Here is a 19,034-nt window from a genome sequence, read left to right as displayed (position 1 = left end):
GCTTGGATATCCGAGTAGCTGCCTCTCAGACTGCCAGGATCTCATCGTACTCTCAGTCTCTGGTACTCTTTGTCAGTTGCTAATAAGAATGATCGATCCGCCATCGTTATCATGGCAATCCTCACTGTGCCCAGACTCTGGCTGCGGGTTTCCGCTCTTCGTTATCCAGCTCAAAACAGAGCGGCACTGTCTGCTGCATGTTCATTCTTTAAGTAATCCTTTATATCCAGAACGGAAACCACTAAGCTAAAAACAAATTACGAAGTGGATGCCACTGGTTGCTCTGATATCCAAACTTTGCATTAATTTCGTGATCTCACTGCTTTTGCCGCTGCTCCATTCGTGCCGCTCCTCCACTTTTCTTTCACGGTTACTTGAGCAACTTTACTTCTACTTCGTTTCTTAGCAACAAAACACAGCCCATCGTTATTAATTGAAGATTTGAGATTTCCAAAAACAAAGGAATCTAATGTTGCATTTCGTTTCCCTTTTACATAACTGGAAAAGCCGGTTTTTGACTAGGCCTGTCGCGATAAACAATAAATCAATTAATCGCACAATAAATTTAAATTATCGACCTCATTCTAATTATCGGCTTTATCGTTTCTTCCGGCCTTTTTCTCTTTCTGTTGATGACACTGAATGAAAAAAGGCTCAACTCCGGTGCTCTCCACTGACCCTCCCTTCCTCACTTCCTTAGTGTGAAGCCCAGCGCACACGACACGATCTTAGAGCTGTCAGCCGATTGTCGGCCCATTTTCAAAACCTGAGACCACACATTAGCCAACAGAAATCCTAGGTATAACGGTTCGATCGGGTTCGGTCCTGCCGTGTGGTGTCCAACAATGGGCACAAAATAATGGCTACAAGTTCAGTTAACTAATTTTAAAGCCAGACATTAATCAATGCTTTACTACAATCTATCTGCAATGCATGTGGCTAGTGTCAGCGTAAAGTCCTGACTGAATGAAAATCATTATAAACCATTTATGTCACGGTAACGAAGAACAGCTGAAAAGTTACCAGGTTTATCAACTGCGGTACCAATTTCGCTCCAACTCCTCCCCTTGTCATTTCTATATTCTTTGCACGAAATGTTGAATAAACATTAATGTTGTTTCCACAAATCATCTCCAATGTCTGCTGGACTTCCGGTTGGGCTGTGTCAGCTGTTTGGGATTCCCCTCCGTAATTTCCCCTCAGAAAGCAGGAGGAGAATCCGCGCTTTCTGATTGGCTACCTGTCACATTCAACAGGCTGCCTTAAGCTCCCAGTCGGGGAAAAACCCCTGATTTAGATGGAGCAGCCACAACAATCTACCATGACAAACCACACACTACAGGAAGATCGGTTACGAAATTGCAAGCGACAATCTTAGAAGGGCCAGTTCAAAGATTGTAGTATGGGGAAAATTGGGGCAAAAAATCGTGTAGTGTGAACTATTGCATCAGGTAGTCGATGTGTCCATTTTCTCTATTTAAATCTAATTATTACTGAAGGGCAACATAATATACAGACTTCATAATCTGCACTCTTTTGGTTGAATGCAGTGTTTATTTACACTTTGGCTTTATGTTGTTTAGTTTTTATTCAAGTACCGTATTTTCCGCACTATAAGGCGCACCTTCAATGAATGGCCTATTTTAAAAACTTTTTTCATATATAAGGCGCACCGCATTATGAGGCGCATAGAATAGACGCTACAGTAGAGGCTGGGGTTACGTTATGCATCCATTAGATGGAGCTGCGCTAAAGGGAATGTCAACAAAACAGTCAGATAGGTCAGTCAAACTTTATTAATAGATTACAAACCAGCGTTCTGAAAACTCCGTTCATTCCCAAAATGAATAAACAGCTGCTTTATTATTTTCCCCGAGGTAAAGTAAGTGACGTGGTATTTTCGTGACACAGTTTATCTTTAACAACAGCAAGATGTAACATATAGTGGAGGGGAACTTTTCCTCGATTCAATAAACACGTAAAAAACAGTCTGATACTGTTACGGTAAATCAAACAATCACAATCAGAATATCCACTTCCGCACCATTGATTCGTTCATGTTAAATTCTCTCGCTGCTGCTCTATTTCCGTGTTCTACTGTGTGACTGATCGCCTTGAGATTAAACTCTGCGTCGTAAGCGTGTCTCTTAATAGGAGCCATTTTGGGGTCTTTACACAAAACCCAGCATGCACCGCGCGCTTCTTCTTCTACGGGGGAAAATGAAGTCAGCGGCTGCTTACCGTAGTTGCGAGACCTGTTGTGGCTCAATATTGGTCCATATATAAGGCGCACCGGATTATAAGGCGCACTCTCGGCTTTTGAGAAAATTGAAGGTTTTTAGGTGCGCCTTATAGCGCGGAAAATACGGAAACTTTTTTGTTAATGGAGACTGAGAATCCCTTTTATTTTTGGTTGTTTTATTTTGTTTATCAGTTCCAGTGTTAAATGTTCTTTTGAAAATAAAGTCTATCTATCTTTGGCAGAAAATTGCATGTATTATTATGTAATTTCCATTAAATCAGTGTAAAAAGGTCTTCAAACAATATTATTGTTTATCGCAATAATTTTTGAGACAATTAATCGCTCAGCAAAATTTGTTATTGTGACAGGCCTATTTTTGACATTTCTCTGACGTTCGGAAAAATATGGTTCACTTATTTTAGCATAACTCCGGTTTTACTTGGCCTATTAACACAATTTAAAAACTGGTGTGTAGTTTACAATGTGCACTTTAAGCACAAGTTGAAAGTGAGACTGGGGGAGGCGGAGTCTTGCTGCTACGCCGTCACAAACCAGACAAGTTAAAAAGACGGTATAAGCATATGGACACCTATGGTTTAGCATATCGATACTCGCGGATGAAAAATCGATACCAAGGGTGGGGGGGAAAAATATCGATAAATATCGTAGAATCGATAGAATTATACAGCCCTAATTTGAAGGCAAGATTAGTTTATTAGTTGAGCACATTTTCAGCGACAAAACAATTCTAAGCAATTTACATGATTGAAAGGAAAATAAAACAACAAACGGGCAAAAAAAACCCAACACTAACTTGCAGTGGTAAAGTGAAGGAAAATGATGACAAGTTAAAAACCAGACCACATTTTATGGCAGGGGTCTCAAACTCCAGTCCTCGAGGGCCGTAGACCTACAGTTTTTAGATGTACCACAGGTACAAAACGCTGGAATGAAATGGCTTAATTACCTCCTCCTGGTGAAGATCAGTTATCCAGAGCCTTGCTAATGACCTAATTATTCTATTCAGGTGTGGTGCAGCAGAGGCACATCTAAAAGTTGCAGGACTGCGGCCCTTGAGGACTGGAGTTTGAGACCCCTGTTTTATGGTGTTCCAGTTATTAATCAAACGCAGATCTAAACAAAATCTTGATTTGAAGGGGATTAATCATGCAAAACCCATTTAATACTTAAATGCATTTAGTGTAGCGTCTCTAGGAGGCAGGAAAGTTGAATTTAGTGTCTACCGGCGCAGAATAACTATCTTTATTTTCAGTTTGGGTCATTTTCTCTATTAATTATTGCCTCTTTTTTTTTTAACAATAACACCAGTATTCATGCACAAAGTCATGGATTTCCAGCTAAGCAATTTCACAAATCCGCCATTTTTATTTCTTGCAGCAATTTTGGAGTCCCAAGTTCAAAGATGCAGAAGCTGTTTGAAAATGTTCGCTTGGTTGGTGTATTAATCCACACTATAAAACTTTATTTATCTAAGCAATGTTCCCACATCAGTGGAGGAAATCTCCTTTTTTTGTGTGAAGCACTTCAAGGACGACTGCTTCATCAAACTCCGCCAGGATCAAGAGGGATTTACCGATAGATTTTTGCCCTGTTTGCACGGCGCTGTGTAAAAACCATAACGACTTTGTTGTGATCCAGCCACCTGTGATCTCGCAGTCTCTTACACCGGGACTTTTTGAAACCAGGTATCATGAGTGAACTACCAACAAAAACAATGGCGGATAGCGGATGCACTGTGTGAACTGCTTAACCTGTTCAACTGAACAACTCTTGATAAGGACTATCTATGTGTTACACAGGCACTTGGTTCATGGGAGGCAGAGTAGGGTTAGTTCTAAATTAGGTGGAAGGTAAGGGTCAAAAGCACATTGTACATTCAACGATATGCTAAAAATCACAGCGCCGTACAGTGGCCTGGCATTGGAACTGCAACGGATTAAAGGTGTTTTGGCAGTCTCATCTAAACGTGAGACTGCCAATCAACATCTGAAAATACCAGCAGCTTCCACTCATCTTGTGCAAACTTAGCCTTTGTCTAATTGAGGGTCGGTTCCTTCTCTCTATGGAAATGACGGACACAGCAAAGCAGAAGCTGAAAAAAAAATGCTACAATGACAATAGACTTTATTTTAGACATGAATTTATTGTGTCGATGTGACATCTGGGACGATGTTTTAGCTAGAAGCAGCAGGATGTTAGCTGTGTGTGCTAGCTTTTAGTTGCACTCAGTGTTATTACATGAACATTGTTTTTGCCGTTTTTGTCTTATGGAACATGATCCAAATGCATTCAGTGATGTTCTTGGTGCTAGGATTAGTTAACTCGCTAACTATGTTGAGGCCTCATTTACAAGGCGAGTTCATTCTTGCTGTGGTAGCGTTTTCTGGCTCCAGCATGTGAGGTTGGATGGACAAGTCTTCCATAGTTAGACATTTTTAAGTAAATTTGGAAATAAAAAGTAAGCAAACTGCTATGAAACTACAAAAAGGGGTGAAACGGGACCTGGAGGGGCGGGGCATAAAGTGCCTGAGTTTCATTTAAAGAGACAGGTCAGCACATCATAACAGAGGTAAAAAAAAAAAAAAGTGGGGGCCTGTGGATCTCAAACCAAGAGTAATTCAGACCAACACGTTTCAGTTCCACTTTACATAGACCACTACTGAATGATTTAAATGTTAAAAGGAAGGATTTAAAAGCACGGTATCCACTTTAGAGGAACTCAGTGTTTCGGTCGTTTTGCAATTTGCGAAAAGTTTGTTCCAGGTTAGCAGAGCGTAAAAACTGAATGCTTCTGCTCCATGTTGGGTTCTGGTTCTGGGGATGCAGAGTAGACTAGAAGACCTGAGTGATCTGGAATGCTGATACAAGTCTTTCCTTTATTTTGGTGCCAAGACATTCAGTAATTTGAACAAGAACATTTAGTTTCTTCTAAGTCCTTCCATTCCTACAGGGAGCCAGTGGAAGGACTTTAGAACTGACCTTGATTTTTTAGGCAGACCTGTGAAGATACCGTTGCAATAATTATTACTACTAAAGATAAATGCACGGATGAGTTTCCCTAGATGTTGCCGGATTGTAGATCATAGTTCTCACTCTTAACCATTACTGCTTCAATTTATATCCAGTTGTAAAACAAAAATGTGGTCTTGCTGTTTGATAGCAAATTAATTAAAGGCTGTCAATTTGAATATTGTACCAAGAATCATTGTAAATGTAGGTATGATGCTAATGGGAGACATGAGGCATGAATCTCAATATGTAGATCGAAGCTATGGGTGGACATTTATGTTTATCACTAACTGTGACAAATGTTTTATAATAAGAAGTTTGATTAATTGCTCTCATAATAAATTTAGAATAATGATGTTTAACCCCCCCCCCCAAAACTGCTAGTATTTGCTCATCACTGAAAGTTCCTAAGGCTTGTATCATAGCCTTCATAATAAGAAAGAAGTGTATGTAACAGTGTTCATTCATACTTTAAAGTATTCACCGGATGTAATGTCGCTTCATGAAAATTTATATTAATGATTGCAGTACATGTTGCCAGTTAATTTTATTACTCCTCCTTCTATTCCACAAATGCCAAGTGTTGTGAAATAGCTTAAACCCCAGACTGAAACATAAACAGCCTGAAATTGGGAATCCCCCCCGATATGTTTCTTCACATTGGGGGAATTTATACACTTTGGTAAAAAGGAGGACAGGCAGGTGAGGGGAGGAGAGGACGGTTATTTAGGAGCTTTGTTGTTTCTTTTCATCTTATCGTTTTAGCTGCTCTCTCTTGTCTCTACTCGTTTGGTTTCCTGGGATTAATCTATTCCACATAACTCTGCTTAAAGCGACAGTGTGCAACTTTTACAAAAAAATATTTTTTACTCGTGTATTTGTTGAATCTGTTATTATGTCAGTATGGTATGAGACGAATAATGTGAAAAAATTAGCTCCTCTGCCTTCTCCCAGAGGTAGATGAGAAGGCAGTGCTACCTAGAACAACCAATCAGAGCCAGGAGGATGATCTTAGTGATGTCCATCACATCTTCATGTGGCGATGCTCTATTTATATATATATACAGTATATATATATAACAATCGACTATCTTCACTTGTTATAAAAATGCTATATATATTAAGATAAAAGACTTAAAAGACATTGGACTTCGATATTTAGCAACTTGAAATTGGGCCTCTGTCTCTTTAAGAAACTCCATCAGGAAGTCATCACAACATGGCTGCTCCACCCTTTAACAACGTTTTTACCACCGCTGGACTGAGAAGTAGCTTCTGTAATGAGTGTTTGCTAATTGCTGCTGGCTAGTCTTAAGGAGCTGCTCTGTGAGGAGGACAAGGCTCTGAAGTTTGGAAACTGCAGCTCAGAGGAGAAGCTGCCCCTCCAAGGTCTACCCAGGCAGTTTGCACAGCTGAATGGTTGCCATGGGGGATTAAAGTGTTTCTCAAACATACATGAACACATCACGACAACACGCCATGTATGTTTTTGATGAGGTAATAAAAACTTAACATAATCTAAAGCTCAAAAGGTCAATTTAGTATAATACTGCCCCTTTAATTTACATTGCAAAATGAGCATTCGCAAAGCAACATTTGTGAAGTTATTCAATTTCAAGCACAAACCATTCACCCTGTGTGGACCAATAATATGTCCACTCAGTTGGACAGCCTTATCTGACACAGAAAATGGTGTCCACGATGCTAAAGCTAATAGAAAGTGACGGGAACATTGTCATAACAGAAAAATCTAGAGTAGCTGGGAAGATGTGGGTCAATCACAGGCAATATGATCATCATCACCATGTGCAATAACACAGCAAGTCCATGGCTTCAAATACTGGCCTGCTTTAAGTTTTGTGCTGAAAATCCCAGACATAAACATGACCTTGAGAGGAGCACAATTTATCTGAACAAACTTTCCGGAGACTTCCGGAAACTTTCCGGAGACTTCCGGAAAGTTTGGTGGTTTTAGATAGACTGTGCAGAACCCGAGATCGCTGCATTGGCCATACAATTTCCTGGGTTTCTGGGCCGCTGGGGATTCTAGCTCTCTCAAATGGCCATGTTTTAAAGCAAACAACACACAAGTACTCCCACCGTAGAACATGGGATTCACTGAGTAACAGGTTGTAGAAGGCCACAGTCCGTGGGTTTAGTGCACATTGTGTTTCTTTAGTCAGAAGCAGCAACACTTGTGTCAGCTGTAGCTTTGGAGGAGGAGCAATCCTCTCTCTCAGAGAACCAGCTTTATATCGACAACCTGGCAGTCACAACATGGAAAACAAAGAGTCAGCCCCGCGGTCTTCGAGGTGGAAGCACGACTAAACGGACCAGAGTTTCTGGAAACGGTTCCTGCTGTCAACACAGCTGAAATGATGAACAGATCTTAATAAAAAATTTTTTTTAAATGCTGAAATTGTAGCTTTGCTCATGCGAACACATTGGGCACACTGGACTTCCTTCCCAACAAGAAATGTGTTCCTACTAACCTTGAATGTTTGCACATTCCATCTATCTCCAAACTTTCAGAGGCCCATAGAAGGGTGTACATCCTGTACACAGGTCCGTCCACCCCCCCCCACACACACACACGCACGTTTCTTGGCCAACCTTATTAGGACACTGCTCTGACTTCTATTTATTGTGGATAATTACACTATTTCTACGAATTACAAATACCCCCCCAAAAAACTAAATGTAACCCACATGTTATCAGCCCTAATCCAGACATCAGGCACTGCTTGGCCTTGCTTCATTCAAATTAGCTTGCTGATCATATGAGAAGTGTCCAACATGTTGATAAAAACAAGTACAGGCTGACAAAATGCAGAGACTGAATCGGCATCTGAAATGGAAGTCACGGTGGGCAGAGAGGTTCAGGTTTGTTCAGAGAGAACGAACTTTCTGAGATTTCCTGTTGTGGCTAAATGACTTCAGTAGACTTCCAGCCGTACAGGCTTGTCTGTGCCCCAAAATGTAACCACAATAAATACAGAGCAGAGTACATTTCCTTTGTCTCTGTCAGTGAACACAATGTTTATTCAAGATAACAAGAAGGTACAGGTCACAGGGGGTGGGGGTGTGTTAGAGAGGCTCATGTTACCACTGGTTCCAAGTGGCCAGGTTGGAAAGCTTCAGCCCACCCAGTCTATTAAAAGATGTGAAACATATTCAGAGAATGTCAGCTCCAACCAATGACAGCTCAGCCCCAGACACCGCCAATCAGGTCCTCAACACACATCAAGATCAAACCAGATACTTGGCAAAGTCCCAACTCAACACCCTGCCAGGGGAAGGTTGTTGTTTTTTTCCACTTAGAAAGCAAAAGCCAACAAGGACCCGGGCGTACAACACCATTCTGGGAAGCTTTACATGTTATTCTTAATCTCGGATGGAAGGAAAACAATCACGCGACGAAGCAACAAGGGTGACTTAATGATTCAACTTGACATTGTCTTTTGATCCTGAAGCGCCGACACAAATGTTTTCACAACGATAAGCTGAATATGACCTATTGAGTTAATGACAGAGCAAACAAAAATTAAACTGAGGCGAGATAGCCATGCTTCCAGTTTTAGACTAAAAGATAAGCGGCCCAGTCAGAGAACAGCGGCACGTTTGACGTGTACACCGCTGAGGACGAGTAATACAAGCCTACGTGGAGTAATCCAGCGAGGCCCTGGCACACAGGCCGCGGCTGGGTTGGACATTACATCACAAAAGATTCTCAACCAAAAAAGAAACACAACAAAACCCAAACAGGAACTTCCTTTCTAATGATTCCCACTGATTTGTATTCCAAATATGAAACAATTGTATCAGGCTGATGGTAATAGAACACACAAATAAGAATTTTGATGCATGCTCATTTTCTACTTCCACTGGAAACAGAAGAATTTCAACTTCAAGCACCAACAGCAGAAAATCTAAGGGTTTGTTCATTATGACTATCACATTTTTCTGGCTCCAAGTGGTAGAAAAAAAAAAAAAAAAAAAGCACCTTTCACTGTTAAACACCCGTCATTTCAAACAGAAGTAAACTGGTTAACATTTTTCAAAAGCACTCAACATTTAGGAACATTCATTAAAACATTTCAAAGCATTATCTAAAGAATATTTAGATATCACCTAAATACACAGTCCAACCTTGGTATGAAAATATTTGTTTTCATATGCAATACTTTTAATGGTTTTGCTAACATACCTGCTACAGTTAGTCATGAAGAGTTTAAAACGGGATGTTTTCCTTTAAGGCCATATAAAGCTGAGATGGATAAAATGTATAATTAGTAACCTGTTTGCACACTTCTTTAATAAAGCTCGAGTTAAAACATTCCATAGCTGGCTGTGGACCCAGAAACAGCAGCCCTACAATATTTCCTCACTCTGAAACAACAAATATGGAGGCTTAATAATGGAATACGGAGCTCTCCACTATAATATCACCCAGGTCTCTTAACCGCCACAGAGGCTGGGGGTTGGCTGGTTGGTGGGGGAGGTGAAGCAGAGCAAATAAACCAAAAGCTCTGGCCTTCTCAACACTAAACACATGCGTTCTAAAAAGAAAATTAACTAGATAAAAACTATACATGTGGCAAATAGTTGACTTTGAAACCGACTGTGTGGCCAAAGACAGATTCACATCATGTAGCGAAACACCACGACGAGGCCGCATTAAACCTTACATCCCTTCCGTCACTACACAGAGAAAGTAGAAAAATAAGGATAGCAATGCATGCTGTGTGCTGTGTAAGGCTTGAATGTTAGAGCACACGCAGCGGAAGAACATTCACCAAGTTAGCTAAGGGCTAGCAACATTTGTTGCCCCTGCTGCTGTGCTAGATGCAGTTAGCAGCTAGGCTACGAGTCGTCGAGAAAGATCCAACAGCAGATCGGGTCAAGGATTCTTTCCTAAAACTCCGACAAATTGAACACCTAAAGAACGTTTAACACCCTGTTGTCAAGACCCAGGGACATTAAATGTTACTTTGGGAACCTTCTTAACGTTTAACCCGCGTCGCCTGTTTGTGAACTAGCAAACATAATAAATGCGATACACATCCAACATCCTAAGGCTTTACATTAATATTAAAAAGATACAAACAGGTTAGCCACCGTCAACTAACGCTGTTTGGACTGTGTAATTGTGTAATGCCTCGTCCCTTTGTGGAAACAGTAAAGAAACTCACTGAAAAAAATTCAATATTATGACATAAGTTTGCACTAATTTTGAGTTTTACTGGCTGCAATTCAAAGAAGGACAATTCACTCGACTAACACTGCTAATTTTGATGTCAGGTTTGGAAAAAAACCCAAATATATTTTAACCAAAAATGTTTAAAGACATAAAAGTTGTATAATTTGAATGTGACGTCCGCATCGTGTTTGTTCAAAAATATTTAAACGTTGAGTATTTGGAAAAACTGGCAAAAAGAATAATTTGTGACGATGGAAGCAAACTAGAAAACAACACGAGGGACTGATCAAACAGCCAAGAGAGGACCATTCCAGTCACAGCCCAAAGCGCCCCTGGAAGGCATAACATCTATTTTACTTCCCATTTCAGCTGGCTAAACGCTTCACATTAATATAGAAATACTGGAGAAATGCTCGAAATACTGTGAAGACAAGCAACTTGCTTGAAGAAACTTCAGTGGACGCAGGTTATTTGCTTGCTAAGTTAGTTAGCCGTGTAGTCATGGCACAGAAAACATGGTTGATTTGTTTCAGATCTTGGTAAAAACTACTATATGTACATTAAGATATTAAATATTCAAAGTGCTTACCTAAAGAGTCATTCCAAATTCCTTAAAAACAAGGCAACGATAATGTACTATGGAAGTCCTTGGAGTATCCCAACATTAATTCCAATTAGACCAGTAGGCCTGGATATCCGCCTCGGAGTCTCCTGTATCCTTTGCCCTTACAAGTAGGTCCCTCTTCAAGGGTAAGAAACAAAGTTCTCAGTGTCTCCCAAAAAATGTCGGAAAGTTAAATCCCCTGTCTTGTTCGGGTGCGCTACATCCATTGGTGTCTTTTATAAATCCCCGGTGAACAATTCCAATAATGTTAGTGTCTTGTATATTTACAGTTGCTGTTTATTATGGGGTATACACTGCTGTATGTGATACGGGGCTCCGATTCTGTGTCGGGTCCTTACGCTCACCGAAGCGCCCATCCCCCTCCTCGCCGGCATTCACCACAGGCACCATCGAAACTGACACACAATCAAGCCACGGGGCTTCCCAGGCGGCCGTGCAGGGGCATGCTGTTTGGGCGGCCCTTCCAGATGGCCCGCCTCTTGCCATTGATTCGACAGTAATATGCGGCTTTTTTGTTTTACCCGAAATACCTTGAAGCCATTGGCGAATGAAGCTGTCGGTTCCTTCTTTCCACTTGCGGAGTAAAATAGGGCGAGTACGGCTTCAGTGAGGAACTTGTTTTCTCTCGTATTAGAGTGGTGAAGCACACGGAGAGGAGCTTGAGTAACTGGATTCGCAAGGCAGATTTCTGCTCAGCAAAGGATTTATATCTACCACGATGCGGGACGTTTTCTTTATAAAAATAACATTCCAATGGAGCTAACTTCATTTCTATAGTGGGATTACTTCTTTTTGTTTATAAGATATATTTCTTTTGGAAGGATCGCTCTTGTTGATACATAATGGTAATGGCTAGCCATACGGGGTCTCTTGGGCTCAGTTTCAGGGCTGCAAGAGGCAGGGTTCGCCCACTAGGTCAGCCCCACCTACCGGTTTGTCAGTTCAACGGAGTATTACATGTGGCGTTGTGTGCGTTTACCGAGTGGCTGGACGATGAAAGTGGCCATCTTTCCTGTTTTGAACTCTTGTTTGTAACCCCGTTGCAGAAATAAACAGGACGGAAACGAGTGGCTCAGTAAGATTTTAGAGGAATTTTCTGAGGTTGGCCGAGGAACATGGTGTCCTCCGGCTCTAAATCACAGAAAGGAGCTATATAGTGTTTCATCTTACATACTGGCACGATGTAGAAAGGCGACACAATAATCAGATCATTGAACCGACGCCTTTTAACACTTATCAAAGGTGTTATGTAAATTGTCGTGGTGACGCGATTGGATTTTTGTCATGTCATGAGACTTGGAGACAGTTTTGGATTGGACACGCTGAAAAATGCCGACGTCATTTGTTGCAGAGGCGTTGGCAGTACAGTGAAACTGTCACGTGTCGTCAGCGGATTGAACCGAGCCTGACTGCAGAATCTGGGATCAGATTTAACAGCAAAAAAAAAAACGGATTCGGTTTCGTTAACGTGCAATTTAAACGTCCTTTACGTAAATAAAGCCGTTTACCAGTGACACTAGCTGGACAAAGACTTCTTATTCAACGCTTTTCTGAATTTAAGGTCTCAAATGTACATGTAATTGCCTTTTTTCATAAAAAAAAAAAAAAAAAAAGTAAATACTCCCAACACAACCGCCGTATTGCAGGAAGGGGCGGGGGAAAAAACAAATAAAATGGCACTGTAATATAGTTATTTCCTTCCCTTTCCATCCCCGCAGTGCCAATGGCTCATCAGCGTAGTCTATGGGAGTAAAATAAGCACCAAGTCCAGAGAGATTGTAATGTTGAGGTGTTTTAATGATCACCTGACACAACAAAGCAATGAATAGTATACCACAGTCTTCAAATCTCTGTCAACTTTATAATTCGTATTGTAACATTTTGTATCTCATGCATTTTAACACTGCAGAACAAACATTGTAGTTTCAATGTACATTGTGACACTATAATCAACAACATGGGCTTGGGAACCCATAAATTCTTTATCATGCCCCACTTTTTTCTTTTTTTTTTTTTTTTAAAGAACCTAAACACACCATTTGTGGCAGCAGTTTTTAGAGCAAGTCCAAATGTTTGCAGGGTAAGCTTTGGTGCCAGGTTGTTGCTTCTTTAAATGTTAAGCTTAAGGGGGAGGTGGAAAACAGAATGGAAGATTTACTCATTTTACGTCAAACAAAAACCATCAGCTTCTTATTTTGATAAAAATGGCACATCACATGGCCATAAAAAAACATGTACACAACCATAACACCAGAAATGATATTAACAGGGAACTTCAGCTGTACACAAACACCACCATTAAAATCTTCATGTGAACATCCCACCAGTTGCTTTGTATTAAACTGTTGCCATTTGAGGGAGAAAAATGAACCAGAGGAATCAACTGTTTTGCTAGTAGGTGGTCTCCCAGGAATGTCCGATTAAGCGGCTGAGGGGAAAAGTGACAGAAAGAGGAATGGTGCTGGGGGAGGAGATGTTTTCTGTGTTGTTTTTTTTTAAATATTATTATTCTGAAAGGTTTTTAGCTCATGCTTGACTGCAGTTCTCCTGCTGCTAAGGAAGGCTGCCCCCTCCTGGTGGTTGTGTGCCACTGCAGAGACTCCAAACAACTCAAAGCAGCTTCAGACTGCCGGTGACGTTGTTCACCATCTCTTCTGCTCCCATGATGGCCAGGACGGTGCGGGAGCCGGACTCCACCTGCAGAGACTGTTGTTACTCCAACGCGTACGCGGACAGACGCGCTGCGATATTTACATGATTACGATGTCAGAATAGCATACATGCAGTGAGTACGCATGCCTGCACATTAAGAAATCCGACCTTCAGACGAGTTGTCAGTTCAGCATACGCAACAAGTTGTGACAAAAATAAGTCAATAAATTGTTTTCAATGATAATTAGATAGATATACATGCATTGTCGCGCTTTAAAAGTGTATTTAAAGCAGGGACTAGCTAAAGCTAAAGTCAAGTAAAACTCGCCTCCCTGTTGCTTGATGACGGTCTGACTAGTTAACCGCTAAGTCAGGATGTCATACCGCTGTTAATAACAAAGTGTATGATGATCTACATTAAGATTTGATGTTGCTGATTAAATAAAATCATATGGTAATGACAGCGTATACTTGTCTGACAGATTTAGCTGTCACTTCGTGCTAAGCATATGACGATCTGATGGCGTAATCTGATCTGACAGAACAATGACTACCTGGGTGAGACCTGCATCCTGGACCAGGTAGGTGGGCAGGTTGAGGCTCAGGGCCAGGGCCTGCAGCTCCAGCAGGTGGGCCACGTTGGTGCCTTGGAGCACCACCTTCTTGGCCCTGTATGAACACCAAACTCATTTGCATCCTGAAAGGAATTTCACTAAGAACACTTTTGCAATTGTTAAATAAAATAGCATTTTAAACACAAGTCTGCTGCTGATGTCATTTTGCAAACCAAACCAACGTGGGGAGCCAAAAGCCACAGTGGCACATGGAAACGGGAATAACAAGTAGAGAATCACGCAAACATATTAATGCTATCCTGACAGGAAAAAGACAGCTTTTACAGAAAGATGTAAACTAAAAATCATACAAGTTACAAGCTAATTATCTTGATGCGCAGAAAGAATGAAACAAATATTAGCAGGATGAACAAAATGTATGAGGTCGTGGTTTTAAATTAGCCACGATCTGCATGGGTCTTACCCACTCTGGTCCCACTTCCAGGCCATCTCCCGCCAGCTGTTCTTCTCCTGTAGAGCCTGGTACAAACCCACCGCAGCATGGCCCACCTGGGCAGCAATCTGCACACACAACCAGCACCGACTTCACTGTGCTCCCAAACACAAAACCACCACAGGGAACGACATTTAACCAATACCGAGCTCGGCTCTCGGTACTGTATGTTCGTGTGGATTTATTTTCAAGTTTTAAAATGAGGATAGATTATTTTTATGTTGATTAAACTCCAAAATATATTTTTTAAAAATGCCAAGTGAAAGCACACACCAACAGACAAAAGCTCTTTTTATCCTAAATAAGTGATTTTTCACCCCCACAAAATCTTATTTAAGCTCATGGAGTTCCATTAAGTGGGTGTTGTTGTTTGGATGCTGAAAAGAATCGGCTAAATTGCATTTAGCATTCTGTTCCATTCATTTAGTTGTGTTTAAAAAAAGAAGAAATAAATAAACCCCTTCAACTGACTCTGCTTATTGTATTCTGTGTAAATTGAGGGGTTTTGGGTTTACGTTCGATTCTACACAAACTTTACATTTTTGCCCTCATCTTTGTTTAATAAATAATTTCTTGTTGGAATCTGTGCTGTGGAGACTTAACGTTAGACTCAAACGATTTCAGAACTCAGAAACAGCAATTTTAGACAAAAACCTGCTTGGCAGAAGGTGTGCTTTCTTTTCACCATTACCTTTCCAACACCCATGCCGAGGTCCATGTTAACCACAAACACCATCTTGAACAAGAGGTCCTCGTCCCCCTCCTCCTGTGTGTTAGACCGAAGACAGACACACACTCAGATTTGGTTTTGGACAAACTCTACTGGGTCTAACGTACCAATGTGTACCTGCAGGGGACTAAGGCTAGCTTATGGGCACCTCATTCTCCAGTTTGTTGAAGTAGTACATGGCCGCCTCCTCAGCCGACACGTTCCGAGTGTGCAGTAGTGCCTGGGGCGAGAAGAAGTAATAAGAAAGATCAGGAAATACTGCACGTATATATTATTTGGTGAAGTCTGCATGTCAGAAAGTACTGCCCCACCTGTTTTGCTGCCTCCTCAGGGATGTCCAGCTCTCGAAGCTGCTGCAGAAACACAGGGTTGACCTCCTGGGAAGCCAAGTTTGATCCAGTGTCCTCTGATGGCTCCATCACTAACTGCAGAAACAGAGCTCCAGTGAGAACAGCTGTGCAAATTGACTGGAATGTGTTCCCTAAGCTATGTGAAGGGGTATCTGAAAATAGTCCACATCTGCTTGAAAGGGCTAATAAGTGCAAATCTGTTCATCACTAATGTTGTTGGCAACAAACGTTTTATTTAAAATGTAATTGGCAGTTGGCAGACAGGACTGTAACAAAGACAATAATTAACGGTCAACTGCGTGACGTCTTAACAAAGACAAGTTTTAAAAAAATGTTACGAGTAAACGTTAATATAGTCTCCCTAATAATGCGTTGTAAATGGACTTTTAAGATGTGAACGGGATGTTCAGGACACTTCCAATGAATGGGAGCGTTAAGCACAAAGCTAGCAGCTGTAGGCTACATTAGGTTAGCTGCAGCGCTTTGCGCAGTTAGCCCCTGTTCGCTCACAACTGAAGTTAGCGCCAGTAGCATTTTAGCTTTCATGTTAACGTTTGCTAACCTTTGTTTATACCTTTCCATGAAATTTATCACAACGCCTTTTCCTAACAAGTAACTAAATAGCCATTTTTCCTGAGTAGCGGCAAGAGTTAGCACTAGCCTGAGGCAGAACCTAGCCAAGCTAATGGCCTATTGTTACCTGTTTGTCACAGCTTGCTCTACAGCAACAGCAGCGCTGATTAAGTTTCTCCGAAGCTTTAGTATTACACAACACACATAAAATGAAGTTATTTATAAAATTGCTTTCGATGACGCTCTCTCCGTGTTCTGTGTTATATTACTCCATTCTTCCATTTTGAGGCCTTTAGTCTCTGCGTATATTATGCTGCCCCCTGGCGGACGGAGTGATATTCTCATAATGGCATCAGAAGCTTCCACGGGTTTTCCTGGACAATTCAAATAAATAACTTAAGTAAATAAAAAAAAAAAAATGAAATGCTTTCATCAAGAGATTCGGAATTTGTTTCTTTTTATCCCGAACCCCGAAAGTGTTTTATGTCCACGCCTGCATTAATCTTGTAGATAAATTAGGTTTGATTCATTACTTTACATTATTCTAATAAGTAAAATACACCGAAAGCAGAATTATGAGGAAGGTGAGAAAGATTATAACAAACAATACACATCCCTTGAAATCCTCATTTGAGCTGCTTCCTTATTATCAAGAAACAAGATAATATTTTCTTTCATACCAGAAGCAATTAAATTATTAAACAGTAAAAAAGGAACCCTAAATTACCAAGCAATGTTAATGTCATATATGTTTGTCTTTTATGGAGATGCAAACCAATTTCCTTGTGGGGGACCAAAAAGCCAACTGTCGATCAAAACACACTTTCCACACTGCTCCTGTAAACGATTGACACTTCAGTGTCACAAACTATGGTCTGTTAGCTGGGTACCATTAAAGCAAGTGATTGTTGATGCCTACACACAGGTGGAGGTGCTACTTTATTTATGATGCATTTTTAAAAGCACTGCAGAATTCACAGAACATGAACCTAAATACTGTTAAAAGTAAAGAGTGGAACTAAAATGTCTTTTGAGGTCAAATTTACACACACACACACACACACCCACACACACACACACACACACACACACACACACACACACACACACACACACACACACACACACACACACAGAGAGAGAGAGAGACATATACAGTACAGACCAAAAGTTTGGACACACCTTTTAATTCAATGAGTTTCCTTTATTTTCATGACTATTGACATTGTAGATTCACACTGAAGGCATCAAAACTATGAATAACACATGTGGAAATATGCACTAAACAAAAAAGTGTAAAACAACTGAAAATACCCCTTATATTCTAGTTTCTTCAAAGTAGCAACCTTTTGCTGTGATTACTGCTTTGCACACACTCTGCATTTTCTTGCTGAGCTTCAAGAGGTAGTCACCTGAAATGGTTTTCACTTCATAGGTGTGCCCTGTCAGGTTAATAAGTGGGATTTATTGCCTTATAAATAGTCATGAAAATAAAGAAAACCAATTGAATTAGAAGGTGTGTCCAAACTTTTGGTCTGTACTGTATATATATATATATATATATATATATATATATATAGGCACAATTTGGTGATTATTTGTGCATTTTGATGACAATGGACCAAAAGTGATAATAAGGTAGCACAAATGTTCACAAAATTAAAAATGTGAGCCTATTGAGAACAAGAAAGAGTATCAAACTCATTTCATTTTGGGCCCCATCTACATCATGAATGTCCTCATAGGGCCAGTTGTGAGAGAATGTACAGATACAACTACTTATTAATAAATTATTAAATATAGCTTTCTCTGGTATCACTTCCACCTCTTCTTCTTAATGGCAATAAAGAGTTCGTTGAACTGCTGGTGTGAAGTCAGCTTTAATGTCAATCTTTAAAGTTGCTCTTGTTACAATTTCACTTTGATCCACTGACACCAACACCACCGTCGAACTAAAATACAACATAAACTTAAGTGAGACGGTGTCATGAGTATGATAACGACATAAAATGATATACTGTAATTAGATATAAACATACCTCGCTGGCTCACCCTTCCTTTCAAGGTAGAAATGAGGTTATTAAATAAATTCTTTAACTTAAATTACCCTTTTACAGTCACTTGCTAAAGCTATGCTTTCCTATCGCATGCATCTTCTTTTTCTGGTTCCCTAGCAATATGCTGGATTCCACTTCCTACTTTAACCTTTCAAAATAAGAGTCGTAATAACAAAAAATGTGCATAATACAAAATAAAACATGCCAACTAAAATTATGGCAGTAAAACTCTGGATTCAGTTGGTAATTCTTAATAAATGATTTATAACATCTTTTCACATTTGTTTGGTCTTGTACAACAAAACCTGATTTTATTTTAGTGACAAAGTAATATTTAAGCACACAACTGTTAACTTGAGCCTGTATTTATTTCGTGGCCCTCTATGCCTCAGAAGGCCACAAAAACTGATATGGTGGGCTGGTTTTGGCCCGCGGGTCTCAAGTTTGACACATTTTCATAGAAGATTCAATCAGCAGGGGCCTCATGCATAAAGCGTGCGTGCGCAC

The 19,034-nt window shown here is 40.4% G+C and overlaps 2 protein-coding genes across 7 annotated transcripts in view; both read right to left on the bottom strand.

The window, feature by feature from the left end:
* setd5 (SET domain containing 5) overlaps positions 1-11,486 on the bottom strand; it is a 39,034-nt gene extending 27,548 nt beyond the window's left edge. For 4 of the 6 annotated variants that reach the window (XM_032549140.1, XM_032549144.1, XM_032549141.1 and 1 more), the window contains exon 1: positions 11,062-11,483. The gene's annotated coding sequence lies outside the window, so the exon portion shown is untranslated. Of the gene's footprint in view, positions 1-11,061 lie in introns of all 6 variants that reach the window. The other 2 variants (XM_032549145.1, XM_032549146.1) reach the window with 1 other exon arrangement.
* Positions 11,487-12,876: 1,390 nt separating this feature from the next.
* On the bottom strand, positions 12,877-16,786 carry LOC116710233 (probable peptidyl-tRNA hydrolase 2). The gene is made up of 7 exons (XM_032549151.1): positions 16,598-16,786; positions 15,859-15,972; positions 15,696-15,767; positions 15,509-15,583; positions 14,788-14,885; positions 14,304-14,418; positions 12,877-13,794 (listed from the first exon to the last, which is right to left on the bottom strand). Exons 2-7 carry the CDS (start codon positions 15,964-15,966, stop codon positions 13,708-13,710), a joined length of 555 nt encoding a protein of 184 aa, XP_032405042.1. The 5' UTR covers positions 15,967-15,972; positions 16,598-16,786; the 3' UTR covers positions 12,877-13,707.
* Between the last annotated feature and the right edge of the window lie 2,248 nt (positions 16,787-19,034).

Source organism: Xiphophorus hellerii, chromosome 20 (genome assembly GCF_003331165.1).
Source record: "Xiphophorus hellerii strain 12219 chromosome 20, Xiphophorus_hellerii-4.1, whole genome shotgun sequence".
Taxonomy (NCBI): domain Eukaryota; kingdom Metazoa; phylum Chordata; class Actinopteri; order Cyprinodontiformes; family Poeciliidae; genus Xiphophorus; species Xiphophorus hellerii.
The sequence above is the reverse complement of the archived record's forward strand: the minus strand, read 5'-3'. Positions and strand labels throughout refer to the sequence as shown.